The following is an 18,618-nucleotide window of genomic DNA, read 5'->3' as shown; positions in this document are numbered from 1 at the left end:
CCCTTCAGCCACGGAGGTAAGGGGCCGTGTTAGGGACCCCCAAAGTCACCTGCTGACAGACTTTCCATGTCAGAAAGGCTGGCATGGAAAGTGTGTGGGAAACCGAGATCGTAATCACGACACCAGATATGCTTGCCATAGGGGATTACGGTGCGGTTCCTGCAGGCTGGAAGACTCCGAGAGCTGGTCAGAACTGCGTCTGAATGACTGGCCAGTTCATGCTACGACCGCCGACATCGTAATTCGGCAGCCAGACTGCAAACCAACCATGCCAGTCGGAACGCTTCGGACTAGGCGTCGGAGCCTTTCTGCCCGACATCATAATCGGCCCCATAATGTGATGTGTAGTCGTATAGAGGTACACCACAGCCCAACAGGCCAAACAATGGTGTATGTATCCCAGAGGTGAGAAACCTGGGCTACATTGTTTATGGTCATAGGCTTTTCTCATTGCTTATGATCCTTCTAAATTACAGACGCATTTATCCATTAACCAAGCATGGGGAGATTGGTTTTGTAATCACTTAAGTGTTTTAACTGATTGTAGCCCCAGTCATTGAGGCAAGGGTACCTGTACCAAGCCTTTCTTAATAGGGAGATCTCAAGTTGCAGCAAGAAAACAGAATGCTGTGTTCATCTCATGCGAGCTGGCAAGAATGTTAAAAATTTGATTCCGCTGTTGTCTACAGTTATCTGATTATTTGTGATTTTCCAGCTAAAGTTGTCATGATTGACACTGTTGTTACACAATTGTTACAGCTGCCACAATTACAGCAATTAATTGTCGTTTTTTGCTAATACTTTCAGTTTTTCTGTTTCAAACTGAACCTTCCTGGTCTTCCTTCTGTCCTGTTTTTCTAAATGCAGCATGTCGATGCAGGCTGTGTTGCCTTCTCTTGCATACATTTATGTTCAACCTTTGACTCACTGACCTTCCTGTCTGGCTCCTCAAGTCATTTAAGTCACCAGCAGTCTCACGTGGACCTATCCACCTTACCTGCTCTTTACTGGCTGACCTAGTCCAGGAGCTTGTTTCATTTTCCAAGCCCCAGAACAAGTACTGTGACTCTCTTAGGAAACCTCAATCCTTTCCTGGCAGCCAAACTCTTTACACCTGCGATTTACCAGTATGTCAGAGTATGGACCAGAAACTGAGATAGAAGGGTGAAGACAGTCAGTCGGTGTATCCCATTTTTGTTTTACCTTAATGGCCTGCTTCACAGCTTCTCTGCTCGGCACGTTAACTACATGTCTCCACTCCTAGGCCAGTATCCCTGATCTGTAAGGGTGCACATTAACCGATTCCTGCAAGAGTGCACATGAACTGGCTTCATACGTCAATCCTATAAACATGTATACTGTGCTTCAGGGCCAAGATAATGAGATAGCAATCTTCGTACAACAGGCATGTGTATATTTTGCAAAGAATCTACAAATGTGCTTGGCAATTTTTGATATAGATAAATGGCATCATTGTTTTGGAATGATAGGAATGAACGTCTGTGGAGGAAAAAAAAACAGAGGAAAACAAAGAAACATTCCGCACCTCCATAAAATCCTACAAAAAGGAGCTACGCAACACCAAAATTCGCTTCTATGAGAGCAGAATTAAAAATGCTGCCTGTTCGGCCCACGAAACTTATTCTGTTCTCAAAGAACTCCTCCATGCCCCCGACCCCCCACTCAAAGCTCTCGACCCCAAGGAAGCAGAAAGCAAATGCATTAACTTAGCCACATTCTTTGACGAGAAGATCCAAAAAATCCTTCTGGCCATACCCCCTCCTGAACCGGCCCACACGGATCGGAATCTCACCATCACTATCTCCAATCCCCTCCTTCCGGCCGATAACCCTCAACCCTCTCTGAACGTCTTCGGCCCAGTGACAATGGAGGAGGTAGGGGTAACGATGGCCTCAATCAAAAGTGGCTCCCCCCTCGACCCTGCACCCCTCCGCTTCCTGAAAAAAGTGTCCAGGACCATCATCCCCCCCCTCACGGCTCCAATTAACTCCTCCTTTTCGGAGGGTATAGTCCCCCCCGGCTGGAAAGCGGCAGCTGTCAAAGGCCTCCTAAAAAAACCCTCCTTAGACCCGAAGGACCTCTCCAACTACAGGCCCATTTCCCTTCTCCCAGGAAACAGCAAGATCGCAGAGAAGTTGGTGAACAAACAACTGTCACTCTTCCTAGAAAACAACAACCTATTGGGGGTCTCCCAGACAGGGTTCCGTCCAGGTCAGGGCACTGACATCGCCCTCCTGGCGGCAGTAGAGAGGGCCAGAAGCATTCTGGACACGGGAGGATCAGTGGCAGTGATCCTCCTGGACCTCAGTGCGGCCTTCGACACTGTAGACCATCCCACCCTAGTCCAACGACTGGGAGAAATTGGACTAAAAGGTATGGCCCTGAAGTGGCTAAAATCCTTCTTAACAGGACGGTCCTTCCAGGTTTGGGAGAATGACAGCCACTCACCTATCATCCCCCTCCGATGTGGAGTACCGCAGGGCTCATCCTTGAGCCCTACGTTATTCAACGTATACATGGCTCCACTGGAGAAGAGGATCACCCCGTTCGGCGTGTCCTTAATCAACTACGCCGACGACACCCAGTTGGTTGTCACTCTCTCCCATCCCCATCATGCCCCTTCTGACCTCCACAGCTGTCTCTCGGAAGTCCACCGATGGATGAATCTCTCATCGTTAAAGCTGAACGGATCAAAGACCGAGATACTACTGCTAGGTCACACGGGCCCTGCCCTTCCACCTCATCTCTGGCCCTGCTGCCTGGGCGACCCCCCCGCACCCAAGGACGAGGTTAAAAGCCTAGGAGTGTGGATTGATAAGGACACGAGCTTTAAAACCCAGGCAAAAAAAACAGCAGGGACATGCTTTGGTCTCCTCCGAGCCTGCAGGAAGATCTTCCCTCTGCTCCCAGCTACCGCAAGGAAGCTCCTTATTCAGGGCCTAATCCTAGCGAGATTGGACTACTGTAACGCCATCTACCTGGGAGCTCCTGAAGCCACCCTAAATGCGCTGCAGAAAGTCCAAAACGCCGCCGCCCGCCTACTCACGGGCACACCTGCAAGATCCTCCGCCAAGCCAGCTCTCAGGTCTCTGCACTGGCTGCCAATCAGAGAAAGAGTCATCTTCAAGGCCCTCTGCCTGGCCCATAAGACCCTCACCAACAACGGCCCCCCCTTCTCAAAGAAATCTTAATCCCCTATAAAGTGAAAAGAGACCTCCGGTCCAATGGAGAAAATCTTATTTCAGTTCCCAGAGTCAAAAAAGCCAAAACCGGTGGCCGTCGTTTTTCGGTCCACACGGCCAAACACTGGAACTGCCTACCACGAAGTCTGAGGACAGAATCAAACCATCTCCAGTTCAGGAAATCCTTAAAGACCCTCCTTTTCCCGCAAACATAACTTCATTCAGATGGCTGGAAGCCCCAGGAGAAACAGGTCAGCGCTGGGATGCTCATTGAGTTACTACGCGCTTTACAAAACCATTAAATAAATAAATAAATAAATAATCAACCTGATATACCTTAAGGAACCTCTTTTACAGCTTTCATGGATAGACTTTAGGTTCTCTAATTGAAATAACTTTTGGACTTGCTGCAAAAAGGGTAATTTCTATTATTCTCATTCTTGTTCATTTCATTCCTGTATTTAAACAATTTGTTTTTGTTGCTTTGTATAGTTTGTTGTTACACACAGCCCAGCTAGTGATTAAGATCAACAGTAAAGGCGTCTAAAATGATGAGAAGATGAGCACAGGATGCACGAGGAGAACCAATTCATAAAGAGTCACATCAATGAGCACAGTGCCAGGTAGACACAGTGAAAATGCCATTAAAGGCAGAGGCACTACAGGGCAGGCCGTTGCTATTACTTACTTGCAGTTATACAGACAAGACTAGACCGTGACAGTAAGTGAAGGAAGGTGCCCACCTAAGGATTTAGGGCTGCTTAGGAGGTACTCTAAAGTGGGTTGCCAGTCGAGCAAGGTATGGCTAGAGGATTAAGTCAGATGGACTCAAAGATTGTCCTTAGTTGTTGGCAGTAGGGATGGACACGGACATGATACTCCTAATTAATAATTTTAAAAAGAAGGTGTTGATGCATGAGCGTTACCGCTTATTAAAGAATATCTTAAAAATAATTTTTTAGGCGTACAAATGAGTTCCTTGCAAGGAATATTTTGGTAAGAAATTGTTGAAAAATAGGTATGACTTCCTGATGAGGAAAATCTTTAAAAGGAAATTGTTGAGGCATGACATGTTCATAAGAAATATATATTTTTAAGTGTTTCGATAGTTCTGGTACAGGATGAGGAAAGTGGCATGGTGGAGATAAGGTTGGAGTATCTTCCAGATTTTCAGGTCACAATGAATGATTGAGAATGTGATCCTACTTGATGCTCGGATTCACCAGGTTTAGGACTCGGTATAGGAAACAGCTGCCAGTCCATAGCACGTCACCAATCATTCATAGAGTGCTCCTTAAACATGCTTCTAATTGCACAGCTTGCCATCATCTAATACTCCATGTTTTCTTGCAGAGCTTCTAATGCATGGCAATACACAAATGTGATTTGTGGAAATGCATAGCTAGTTCATTTGTGCCTTCGTCCTATTACTTCCATTATACTGCTTGGAATCTCTAAATATTAGAAGTTCAAAATTGTAAAATGTAAAGCTCCTGGCATTGCATTCTCTGAGCCTATACTTTCCTGATGTTTCTATTGCGTTCAACCCTAATACCAGAAGTAACATTGTTCTCTTAGCGAGGCTTAAAACTGATTGACAAATATTTAAAATAAAATAACGGCTCTGAAATATTTTAGTTTTCTAAGAAAATATACTTCTAAGCAGCATCAAACATCTGAACAGCATGCAATGTAGTATTGTTGTTTGTACACCATAGTGGTGTGTGTTGTTGTGTTTGTTTACATGTTAGTATATTTAACACACTCCTTTCCTACAAGTTAGAACAATCTTAGAGCACAATGTCTTCATATAACATATTTAATCCTAATACTTCCAGAGTAGTCAGATCATATGATGCTCTATACTTTTAATTGCAAACATTCAACCCCTAAACATTCTCTTTAACCATTAACTCCTCATTTTACCTTCTTTCTCAACCTCATTTAATAGCTTTTAAAAAGCTGGAATGCAATATAATTATAGATTATTTACAAATAAACAGGTATTTGTGACACATTCTTTCCCATCTTTCATATAAATAATTTTATAAAAGGGTGAACAGCTGCTCACGCTAAACTCTAGCTAGTTGTTCTTCATTTTTGGCTGCTTTTTGGTTTCCATTTAAGCTCAAAGTCGCCTAATTTGGAATTAGTGTTCTGCATTCCAGGTGATGTGTTTGCTGTACGTGTGAATTTACCTGATCTGCTTTTCCATCCTTTTCATTCACAGAGGCCCAGTGTAAACCGTACTACACAGAGTACTCCCCGATGCGACTTGTTATCCATCAAATGTGCACCAGTCATTACCTTGACCTGTTCATCACCGGAGTGATTGGTCTGAACGTCATCACTATGGCCATGGAACATTTTCAACAGCCCAAGGTAGCATGGGAGGGGGAGTACAGCATTCCTTATCGTCCACTTCAGGCCAGCATGTTTGACCTTATCCTGAGTTATAAGATGTGAGAACCCACGCCATATGGCCCCAACAAAAAAGGGTCAATTCTGTATGTTGTTAAATGTTTCAGCTGGAGATCTGATGTTATTACAACCTTACAGGTATTGCTCACTCTCAAATCTTAAACACAATGGGATTAATTGAGCTGAAGGAGCAGATGCTACTTGGAAGTCAATACGAGAGGCTTAATTACCACGGAACTATTCTGTAATAAATTGGGTAGCAGCAGCTATCCTAAAGATAAGCACATGTAACTCTTAATTACAATCATAAAAAATTAAGGTGTATTCCCAACTAAGGTTTCACAGTCATTGTCGAAAAATCACGATTGAGTGGCTGATGGTTGTGTTTTCTAATGCCAATTTAAGGCATTCCAATGTTTATGTTTCCTTATTTATTATCAGAGTAAGTGCTGCTGAGCACTATATATCATCCCCGTAATCGCGAACTCATTCATTCACCCACTCACGGCTGATTACAAGGAAATTCTAGGTGATGGCTTTGGTGCCTTCCATGGTAAAACCATCCTTGCACCACCCCACCCCCATTTACTCACTCATACTTCATAAATGCAGTCGTTCAATAATGAACGTGTTCACACTTTATATCTACTGATACAAGAGTTTTTGGAATGGTCAGTCTAAATAGACTACACTTTCTTGTCTAACATAAAATGTTCAGGTAGAAAAAGGTTGAAAAGAGCAGATGCCCACTTTTTCGGTTTATATCCTACTACCCAAGGGAACTCTGGTTAGAATGTTGGAATTTTGAAATGCTGAGTGCCCCACTGAAGACAACTGAGTGCATCACGGCCAATAATGGCCGGTGTAGGCCTTCTGCTCCAACATTCCACTGTTTGTATTTCTGTTTCTTCCTTTTAATTTAGAACAGTCTCCCCTCAGTGCGGGGAATTTTTCTAATACCCTTATGGCCCTTCTGCCTTGGACAATACCAGTTGTTGAAGGCCCTCTCCCTTGTCATATGCTCTCGCCTATGGCTCGGGCCTATAACTCTGGTTCAGGCCTTTAACCACTGATACAGCTCTTGGTAGCTGGCTATAAGGATATATTATCCACTGCACATGCCACCCTTTTTTAGAAGCATATTCATACAGGGAACTCTGCAATAAAGGTTACTCAGCCACAAAAATGCTCAACTGCTGCCCTGGACCAATTCCGGCTTGGCCTCTAAATGAATGCCTCAATAATAGAGTATCTTAACAAGCAAGGCTCTCCAACAACTTTCTAGGTTCAGTCGTCATGACTTTTTCCACAAAACACGCCCTCATGTCCCTTACATCAAAGACCATTGCCTATTTCCATTGCTCCAACTTACTGATTCTAACCACTTTCGTTAAAGTCAATCTCTACTTTTGTGTAATCCTATGATACAAGGACATTAAACTGAGAAGACAATGATGATTCTTAAAGGCTAATTGCATAAAGAGACACAATTTTACTAAAGACAAGGCGGCTAGTATTATGCATGAATCTTTTATTCATTCCTTCTGAGCAGCAACCCTTAAAAGTTCCAAGAATTAGAATACTGAAACACATCAAAATGAAAATCAATCATCAGTCCCATAAAATGTCCTTGTCCTCCATATTCTTCTTCTTTTATTTCTCCTTTCTAAATCAATCTTCTCCCTCCTTTTGATCTCTTCTTTCTTTTCCTAATGCTCTGGAAAACAAATTAAAATCCTCTCTCTGTTTCTCAAAATATTTTTTCCTGTTCTCTCTTAAATAATTATTGTTTACATCTGCATCATCCTCTTAAAATCTACCTTATTGAAACATCTTTACTGTCAATCACTTTCAAATTGTCTTCCCCTTCTCTCCTTTCCAATTTAATACGGAAGGGAAGGTGTGATGATGCTAGCCTCCTTGTCTTTAATAAAATCACAATTCCTTATGCAGTTAACTGTTAAGAATCATAATTTTATGGCAAGACATTTGGCTAGCATTATGCATGTTCAGAGTTTTTCGAATCACAGCTTGAAACATTTATATGGACCTAAAATAAAATCTCCTAAACATATTAGCATTAGAACAATCTGCTGCTTTCAATATTTCCTGTAGACTTCCTCCTGACATAAAAACGGTACTAGCTTTAGCATCCCTTACAGTATCCACCTTAAACAAAGCTAAATGTATGCCTGCCTCCTTATTTACTGACTTCACCCATCTTGCAATGGTTGAATTAAAAACCCCTTTTAATGGCTTCAGTTATAAAATAAATAGCTAATCTACTCCAGCACACCTTCCTCCATCATCCCGGTCTCATATTCCTTTATACATTTTACTACGCACAATTTTGGACAATTGTCAAATCTAGGCTAAAACATTAATCCAGATATAGTTTTAGTCTCTTCCAAATTTCAAATACCAGCCCATTAGGTTGGAAAAATCTATTGGACACCTCCAATACTCTTACATCCAAATCCCTTCTGAAGGAAATCAAACACAGCAAAATAGTTAACTTCATGTTAATTCTTACTCCTAAAATGTATTACTTGGCCATCTATCAAATAGTTTCAAAATCATATCCACATCCCAAAGTGACTCATACCTGGCTGTTGGTAATTTCTTTCAGTGAATCCCTTTCATCACTCTACAAATCAATGGACTCCTATCAATTGCCATACCCCGTATTAAAGAATGTCCTGCTGCAACCGCTGATCTATAACAATTTACTGTTCTGTATGTCAACCCTCTCTTAAATAATCCTGCCAAAAAATGTGCCACCCCTACTTCATCAGCCTCCATGAGATTCAAGTCCCTTGCCATGCATCAACGTAACCATACTCGTCATGCAACTCTCTATATCTTCATAGGGCCCGGACCCCATGATTCATTGAGCAGCGCTGCAGCTGTTCCTGAAAGTTCTGACAATCTTACTGAATACCTGAAATTCCCCAATCTAGAAGGTTGAGCAAATCCAACTCTACTAAAGGATGCTCTTCCTTCTCTACTCCTCATAGCTGTCCCTGGCATGACTTTATAAAATAAGGAATTTCCCCAGCTATCTCCACAGCTGTTGAAAACCAAGCTTGCATTCTCCATAACAGAGTAACTAACACTATTCGACACTTCTGTCTCCTTACCTGAATCAATACCCTCTGAAAAAGGTGGAAACGCATACCCTTCTATCCCTTTCCATTCCTGCATAAAAGTGTCTATTGCTAATGCCCCTGGATCAGGTCTCCAACTGATATAATGTTGCAACTGGAATGTCAACCGTGATGCAAAGGGATCCACCCAAAGCGGTCCCATACATTTTTGAGGGTTTTGAAAACATTCCTCCTTTAATTTCCAGTCGCTGTAATCTATCAAATTCCTTGAATTCCAGTCTACCATCACATTGTAAGCCCCAGGTAAATATTCAAACCAATTTTTTGTTCCGAGCAAAACTTCCACAATTCCTTTGATAAATATGACAGTCTCCTTGACCTGCTTCCTCCCGATTTATATCTGTTACTGCTGTTACATTGTCCATCTTCAACAGAACTGGATTTCCTTGCAGCCATTTCCTGAAACTGAGCAAGACAGGCAATCCCGATCTCATTTCTGGACAATTTATGTCTTCCTCCATTGCCAGGACATTCCAACCTTCAGTCACCTATCCAGCACATACCAACCTTCAGTCGCCTGTCCTGAACACATTGTACCCCATTCTGATTTGCTCGCATCTCTTTCCAGAACGTAATCAGCTTTTAATCCAAATATTACCCAACCATTCCAGTCTTCCAAATTTTCTCTCTACCACATCCACTCCTCCCTAAATTCCAGAGTCAGGGGTATCTTGTCCCTGTATCACAAACCCTTTGAAAGGCCCAAAGTCTTTATGTGTTGTAGGGCCCTTTAATGTAAGGGACCTGGAAACACAACCTGTATTGAAGAAGATAACTGACTGATCACAAGTGCCAACTCCCTCAACTTCACTTCCCCCTTTTTCAACAGAATTCTTATTTTTTTTCTTATCTGTCTTACCTTTTTTTGTAACTGACTTATAACCGTGTCCACCACAAATCCCAGAAAGTCTAAACGCTGAGATTGAACAATGATAGAATTTCCCATATTGATTATGAAACTTAACGATTCCACAAAATCCTTCACCAAATTAATTTGAGTCTTCAGCTCATCTAAACTTTGATTCATTATCAAAATGTCATTAAGATAAACAATCAATCTTACAACCTTTCACTCATAAATCTTACTACTGGTCTTAAAACTTTAGCAAAACACCATGGAGCCACAGTCAAACAGGAAGGGAGACATTGAAAGTGGTATACTTGTCCCTTTCACCTGAATTGCAGATAGCACTGGCTATCCACAGCTATTGGAATCATGACATAGGCGTCTTTGAGATTGATTTTCACCATTTAATCCAAATCTTGTAGAACGTTCATCAAAAGAGGAATCCCTTCCACTGTCAAATGTCTGTATGTCACAAACTGATTTAAGTTCCTCAAATGTATCCCTGGCCTCCAACCCTTGTCCTTTTTCTCCACTAAAAACAGGGCATTTACAAATCCCACCTTTACTGTTGCATCTTTTGCTAGCATCTGAGCCTCCTCCTCTATTACATATCCTTCAACTCTTTTTAAAGAATGTATTTGTGTGGTTCATTTGACTTGTGAGACTCTGAAACAAAGTATATTTGGTAACGCCCTACTGCTGTCAAAACCCAAGGATCCTTCGTTATCTTTCTCCATTGATCATGAAAAAAGCTCAACCTTTACTTTGCCTTTCTTTGAACCGGAAACTGTCATCGTACTCACCTTGTCCCAGAGTGGCACCTTGGCCTCATATTTTAGATGTTCTAACTCTGCTTCCTCTCCCTCGCTGGAATAAAACCCCGGAACATCCTGGTTTCTTCTGTAATTGCCAACATTTTGACTGTGTACTGGGACTTATAATTTCCATGGCTAAGAGGTTGCCCTCTACACCCATATATTTACAACAAGGGGTGGTGAGGGACAGAGTCTCTGAATTAAGCAGAATACTCTCACCCAGTCAAAAGATCAGGGCTAGATCCAACACCGTTTTTTAGCTCATTGCACCATCCCAGTTTCAGAACCTGGCTGTATGCAAATTAGTCTGTTCCTGTCCCAGTGCATGATGGGAACAGGGCAAACCAAACTACAAAAGCCAATTCTTACACTGGGAAGGAAACAAGCTTCCGGGGACCGGTTTCTGGCATTACAGCCGTCTTCGGCCCGGCTTGCTTGAATCCTGATGGTGCAATGAGCAAGGGACTCATGTCTGAGTATACCCTTCCACGCTTAGGGTGGACAAAAATATTTACAACAAGGGGTGGTGAGGGACAGAGTCTCTGAATTAAGCAGAATACTCTCACCCAGTCAAAAGATCAGGGCTAGATCCAACACCGTTTTTTAGCTCATTGCACCATCCCAGTTTCAGAACCTGGCTGTATGCAAATTAGTCTGTTCCTGTCCCAGTGCATGATGGGAACAGGGCAAACCAAACTACAAAAGCCAATTCTTACACTGGGAAGGAAACAAGCTTCCGGGGACCGGTTTCTGGCATTACAGCCGTCTACGGCCCGGCTTGCTTGAATCCTGATGGTGCAATGAGCAAGGGACTCATGTCTGAGTATACCCTTCCAAGCTTAGGGTGGACAAAAATATTTACAACAAGGGGTGGTGAGGGACAGAGTCTCTGAATTAAGCAGAATACTCTCACCCAGTCAAAAGATCAGGGCTAGATCCAACACCGTTTTTTAGCTCATTGCACCATCCCAGTTTCAGAACCTGGCTGTATGCAAATTAGTCTGTTCCTGTCCCAGTGCATGATGGGAACAGGGCAAACCAAACTACAAAAGCCAATTCTTACACTGGCAAGGAAACAAGCTTCCGGGGACCGGTTTCTGGCATTACAGCCGTCTTCAGCCCGGCTTGCTTGAATCCTGATGGTGCAATGAGCAAGGGACTCATGTCTGAGTATACCCTTCCACGCTTAGGGTGGACAAAAATATTTACAACAAGGGGTGGTGAGGGACAGAGTCTCTGAATTAAGCAGAATACTCTCACCCAGTCAAAAGATCAGGGCTAGATCCAACACCGTTTTTTAGCTCATTGCACCATCCCAGTTTCAGAACCTGGCTGTATGCAAATTAGTCTGTTCCTGTCCCAGTGCATGATGGGAACAGGGCAAATCAAACTACAAAAGCCAATTCTTACACTGGGAAGGAAACAAGCTTCCGGGGACCGGTTTCTGGCATTACAGCCCTCTACACCCAGCCTTCTCATAAAAAAACTATTTCCTGCAAGTACTTATTGCATTGAAAACTGTGCCTTGTTCAAACTAGTCAACATCTGTAGATATTTACTTAAAGACTTAACCATTCCTTACCCAAATAACAGACCTTTGGCTTCCTCGCTGGTGATTAGTCAAATCAATTTCTTTCAAATAAGACTCCTCCACTAAATTAAAAATCCTTGCTTACGGTCCCAGTATATCCAGAACTTTATCTTGACATTGCTTTAATGACCTTTCCAAGCCTTTTTTCGGATCTTTGCCCATTTTAAAAAGATAAGTGATGAACTCTGTCTGCAAATTTGGTGTGATAGTCAGCTTCTCATCTATCAAAGGTCGTGACCATTCAGCCCTCATAATATTCCTTTCTTCTTTTTCTAAAGGCTTTCTTATCCAATAAAGTTTTTTAAAACATTATAAAATCAGCTCTAATGGGCACCAATCTTTACTCCTTGGGTGTCTTCTATCAATTGGATCGAATCATTTTTCCCCTAATGGATCCATAACTGAATTTTTCTCCTTAGTCTTATAGACCACACCTTCACCAAACTCGTCATCTCTACAATCCTTATAATTCAGGTCTAAAATATACTCATCTAAATTAGGCCTATCACCTCTCTTTTCCAAATCATTGAAAAGATTCTCCTCATCTGCAGCGTTAAACTGCCCCTCCTTTGTGCCGCTTTGGACACCAAATCCCTTTTGAGTCGCTTAGGACTCCCATCTTGTTAGAAGCAACTTCAATATGCATCCTCTTTTGTATACATTTGCCACCTGGACTCTAGTTACTCTGCCTTCCTCTTCTGATATTGAAAAATATACTTTCACATCCACATTAATGAATTTTCTCTTATTGTCAGGCACTTTTTTTAGTGTCTCTTGAACTGCATAATGCAGTCCCTGAAATGAAAAAATTATTGTACTACTTTCCTGGCTAGTCTCCCCAGTCTCCTGCTCTGCCATTGTTATTCTCTTTAATATCTCTCAGTTTTCCCTGTATTTCCCTGTATTTTCCTCCTCAACTCAAATTATTCAACCATCGTAATTCAGTATCCTGCAACGAATGCTTGCCAATATGCACGTTGCTAGGAAACCTGCCTCGCACGGATAATTCGTCCGAAGCAAATCTGCTTGTTTCAAAGAAGGCCTATCTTCTTTAAAAACAATGTGCTCTAATGTCTAACATCATACGTGAAGCGTGCCCTCAATAAATAAGACAGTAAACACTTTTTATGCTGCTGAAGCCTTGCTGCCCATACTACTTTGGAGAATTCCTAGCGATCGTGAGGCGGTTTTCGAAAACGATTTCTGCTGCACGGGTGTTCACATGGTGACTCCAGGTAACATTTACTATACTTAAACCTTTTGGATTAACATATTTAGAAATACTACTTTATTATTAATCTAGCAATTAAGTTAATTTGCACCTATTGAATTACACTAACTTTACTACTCAAATTATTCATACAATTCAATGCTAAGTGGCTAACTGATAATATTTTTCTTATATAAAAAATCTGTATTGAAGATAAAACAGCATACTACTTTACACATGTAATGCATGAAAAACAATGAATACACACACAAAATTAATAAATATATTTTCCTTATCTAATAATACCTATCTGCTCAGAAACAGCACACAAAAGAGGAAGAATATGGGGGACAAGAACATTTTATAGGATTGAAGATTCTTTTTCATTGTGATGTGTTTCTGTGTTCTGATTCTTTGAACGTTGAAGTGTTGCTGCTCAGAAGGAGTGAATAAAAGATTCATGCTCAATGCTAGCCTCCTGTCTTGCCATAAAATCCATATAAGCTTTGCGACCAGGTCTAAGCATTACCCATGCCCAGCCTGAATTGCAAAGCGAAACATGGATTTGTTGAGTGCCTCCACAGTGCATATGTTTTGAAGTAAGGTTCTCTGCAAATGTCAGAGTCATTATTATTTTGGTGATTCTTCAAGCTATAGCATGTAACCAAGATGGATGCTACTCCAACAGGACCTAGGGAAATGCCTGATATTTTAGTGGGATAGACATCGAGGTGTGGCAAAGCCTGCATGCGAGCCTGTCCCATCTCCATTTATGCATCCAACAAACATATTAGGGTACAGAGCTACAGTGTATGAAAGTCACATTTTTGTACCCGGATTTATCTGACCACAGTCCTTTCTTTCTCCCAGATGGACACATATCACAATCATACTGGGATGTCACCATTTTGTTCCTTGCAACTTTCCACTGGAATGAAGTTAGTTATCCATTCCATTTTAAATATATCCCACTCAGTACTAACATCTACAATGTTCAAAGTAGTCTGGGCTTTTTAAACCAAGACCACACCCTTTTTCTCCTCCCCTGCGAATATGGAAAAAGCATGCGAAAGAGCTGAAGGTGAGATAGAATATAGACCAACATGACCAGAAAGCAAAATGTTTAGGATTAATACAAGATGAGCTCATGGTGCTCATGCAGAAGTGGATGAGGTCTCATAGAGCCTCCAATAACCTGAGCATAATAGTAAATGTCCTGACTTCGACCTGTGTAGAATACAGCAACATCCCTTTCCACTTACCCCCAAAAAGCTATTTTAGATAGTGGCAGAAATTGTAAAATGGTGCAGTGGGGCCCACGGCAATATGGCATTTCAGGGATTGACCACTGCATATTGTCTATGGTAGAACTTGACATCTATAAACTCCGGGCCTTATTTATGAAGGCCTTGCGCCGCCGGTACGTCACTTTTTCCCATTTTAAAAGTGACGCACCGGTGGCGCAAGGCCTTCATAAATAAGGCCCTCCATCTTTAGACTTTCAGCTAATAGACTTTTTGCCTTTATTCAAAATGGCTCCTGTGAGCCAACTAGTGAAAAGGGTATTTTAACTATGAATAGATAAGTGTTTTGCTTGTAATGCTGATTATTTTAAAGTCACTAATGTAGGGCCCCAAAGCCTATCCGCTGACCACAAGGCAAACAAATACAAAGCCTAGGATAGTGAAAAACATAGAAGGCCACCGGTCTGATGTGGGAAAATGAACAGTCCACAAAGAATAAAAAAAACAGAAGTAGAAAAAATACACTTGCTTTGACAGTAATCTCAGTATCTCGTTGTTTACCTAACTGGGTTTGGGGAATCTATTACAGCTGTAAGAAATTTCAACGTAATATCCCTAGATGTGTTTCCTTGATGACTGAAATAGTAAGGTCAGGTCTCTCTAAATAAAAATAACGCAGATCTAAATAAAAGTTGGTTCTCACAGTAGCTTTCCTAACAGTCTTTATTTCTGCTCAAGTGGCATTACACATTTGCAGCTGACTTAAAGATGGGAAGCAGGGGTTCCTGAACAGAAGGAACAATGGCACCAGAATCCCCTTTGTCCCCAAGCCTTGTGTTTTATCTTGTTTTATATGCTGCTGTCCAGTGACACTGAATTTATGTTGGTTATTTCTTAAAGGGACGAGATTGTGGTCCCAATAAATAAATACCATTAAAGAAGTTGTATGTAGTACTACTTTGTGATTGACCGACAAAATAGTGCAAAGGTGGAACACTGCAAGTATTATACTATACGTACTATTCCATTTTTTTTATTTCTTTCCGCAAACAAGCGATTCATATTTTAAGGGGAAAAATGACTCTGTCTTCTATTGAAGTGAGGTGATGAAAAGTTAGAGCAGACAAAGGTTTCCTTGCAGTTTTAAAAAATCACCCTTGTATTTCCTTTCTTTCCTTTAGGTGCTCGACGAAGCCCTGAAAATTTGCAATTATATTTTCACAATTATTTTTGTGTTGGAGTCGGTTCTCAAATTGGTTGCTTTTGGTTTCCGCAGATTCTTTAAAGACAGGTATGATTGCACTTACTTTCACTAATATCACTTTAGCTGACTTGACGTTTTAAGAGTCGTGTCACCTTCCATGTCTGAAATGCAATTCTTTGGTTACAGAATCATGAACAGAACCAAGTTAACTTTGAAAAGCTGGCAACATGTGACTACTTTGCGCTCTCACCCAGAGCTGAAAGAAGTTTTTTGTGCCATGTATTTATTTCAGTCCAGTGTGGCACTAGTTTATTAGTGAATATTAGTATCCAGTTAATAATTGTACTCGTTTAGAGCATTAATAATTGGCATTTTAATTAGGCTTGTCGCAAGCTTTTGTGGAGCATGAGCAAAAACTCTGATTTGTAATGCAAGGGTCATCTTTTAATAGGAAAACTTGTTCAATGGAGAAAGAGAAACACAGTATTTGAAACCACCTAGTGGTGTGGCCACATTAGCAATATGAAGGAACAATTAAGACCTACTTTTGTAGGTTTTCTTTACAGACAGCTTTAGCTCATTTGTCAAAATACCTATTGCGTACAATAGTTATGCTTACATGGAACTTTGTACCAGCCTGTTGCTGATCCTTGGTTGGCTTCCTTATGCTTTTTATTTGCATTCTTCTTATTTGGTGGCTTGCCTTCTTGTGTTTGCCCCTCCCCATGGAGCACAGCTTCTATACCCAGTAGCGGCTGCTGGAGCATTATAGTGGTAGGGCAGTGCGGGGAGGGCTGTACAGGAGGGACAGCACAGGAAAATAATTTAAAATATGCTTACCATTCATCTGCAGCGTCGGTGCTCATCTGTTCTCTGCTCCTCGACTCCCGGCATGCCAAAGACTCCCTTAGGCCAATTCAGACACTGGTGTGAGTGTCCTAGTTAGGTGCTCACTAAGGGACTACAACCCTCTGCTTCCTCTCCAGCCAGCCATACAACACAGCTCAGGTGGAGAGATCGAAGTGCGCATGAGGGTTTGGCTGGCCTTAGACGGCCGTCCAAACTATCTTGCACACTTGATGCAGTGCCACCACTCCTCCTCCTTCCTGCAGCTGTGTTGTGTCAGGATGGATGGCCCTGCCACACCCTTAACTCTGCTGCAGGAAGTGAGCGAGGAAAAATAAAATGAAAAGAAGCTTTGTTGCTATCATTTTATTTTTCATTTTTCACTTCTGAAAAGCAATGGGGCGATAGCCACCGCTGCCTGTACCACGCTTTTGATTGGATGACTTTTATTCTTTCACTTCTTACATTCCAGGTACTACATGCTCCTTCGCCTTTGGTACTGAATTGGAGTGCTAGTGTTGTCTTCTGCTCCTCTGTGGTTGGGTTCCCCTCTCTGAACCATGCCCCAGGCTCTCAATGTTTCTTTCCCCACCCCTTTGTGTCCCACTCAGCTTTTATACTTGTTCTTTCATTTTGCCTCTCGCCCCTAGTTCTTCTGTTGCTTACCCTATTTACCATTACTCCACCCCATGTTGCTCTTTTGTATTCTGTTGCTCCTTAGTTTGTCCCCCTACCCATCCCTGTCCTTTATTTTTAGGTTTCGTAACCTGGCGAGGGGCGAAGCCACTCCCAGATCGAAATCTGTTGTTTCTAATAGTGAGGTTAGGACAGCCTCTGTTTCCAATTGGCTAGCTCCATAAATGGAGGCTAGCCATTGGGAGGCAGAGGCTGTCAATCAACGCGATTCGGGGGCGTTTCTGGTGCTTTTTTTAAGCCCCGCCCCTTTGTCCCGGGCCGCGCTGCCATTGGCTGCCGGCCCGGGACACCCCCGTGATGTCATTCCAGGGCCGCGCTGTGATTGGCTGCCGGCCGGGACACCCCCGTGACGTCAGCCAATCACAGCGCGGCTGGGACCTGACTTGTTTATTTTTGTACGCTAAATCCACATTTTCACTGTTCTTTTCACATGTATTGCTTCAGTCTCTTAGTTTATGCTCTCGCTTTTAGATTACCATCGGAAAACTAGCTTCTTTCAACAGTTTGACAGTGAGCAAGCTTGGAAAGTAATTGTTCACCATACGTGAAAGTTAGGGACTGTCCATCTACGCAGAAGCACTGTTTAGTGTAAGCGACGTGGTGGCCATCTTAGAAGTCAATGTTTACCGGTAAAGTTAACATGAACAGTCTCACTGAGAAAGCTATTTAATAATAACTTTTTATTTAAGGGTCTTAGCTTGAAAAAAATAGTAATTAAATCAAATTCAGCAAGTCCGAAATATTTTGTGCATCTCCCATTTAATTTTTCTTTTTGAAAAATTAACGAGCACCTATAGTGTTATAATTGTTCCAAGTGCGCATTTGAACTTTGATTGAGCTATATATTTAATGTCAATAAATTCTTCTCTTCAGTCGTATGTTTCGCTGTTGTCGAAGTGAGACTCTACTTTGGGCTTTTTGGTAGAACCCGTGCTTGTTTATGTCGTTGTTTCCATTGGGGATTGTGCTTGTTTTAGATTTCAGACCTGGCATACGGCAGCGGAAGCACGGGCTGAGGGTTGAGAGCAGAGGACGGGGTAGTGTGTGTGTGAGCTGGAGAGACCTCCATGAGAGCCGCTGCCACCGTCTGGGGAAAGCCGTGAGTGACAGCAGTTGGAGCAGAGAGGGCAGGTGAGAAGGGAAAGCTGGGCTGAGCGCTGACAGTGAGGGTCGGTGGTGCTGACTTGCAGAATTTCAGACAAAGAGGCAGAGGCGAGAGCTTCGACTTCACAGAGAGGATTAGAGAGCGGGGAGGGGTGAGACAGGCCAGTGAGGGGGGCGGCGGCGGGGGGGGACAGCCGAGGAGAAGGGCACGGGAAGAAAGTGACAGGAGAGACGGCAGGACTGGGTGGGGGTGCAGAGTATAGAGGGGTG

General features: G+C 42.4%; 1 protein-coding gene across 1 annotated transcript in view; it reads left to right on the top strand.

Annotated features, from left to right (window-relative positions):
• CACNA1G (calcium voltage-gated channel subunit alpha1 G) overlaps window positions 1-18,618 on the top strand; it is a 1,349,169-nt gene that overhangs the window by 1,148,234 nt on the left and 182,317 nt on the right. The window contains exons 27-28 of the mRNA XM_078654430.1: window positions 5,434-5,585; window positions 15,680-15,789. Of these exons, the coding sequence (XP_078510556.1) occupies window positions 5,434-5,585; window positions 15,680-15,789 (262 nt within the window). The remainder of the gene's footprint in view (window positions 1-5,433; window positions 5,586-15,679; window positions 15,790-18,618) is intronic.

Source organism: Lissotriton helveticus, chromosome 7 (genome assembly GCF_964261635.1).
Source record: "Lissotriton helveticus chromosome 7, aLisHel1.1, whole genome shotgun sequence".
In the NCBI taxonomy this organism is placed as follows: Eukaryota; Metazoa; Chordata; class Amphibia; order Caudata; family Salamandridae; genus Lissotriton; species Lissotriton helveticus.
Note: the sequence above shows the minus strand (reverse complement) of the source record. Positions and strands in the feature narration are given on the sequence as shown.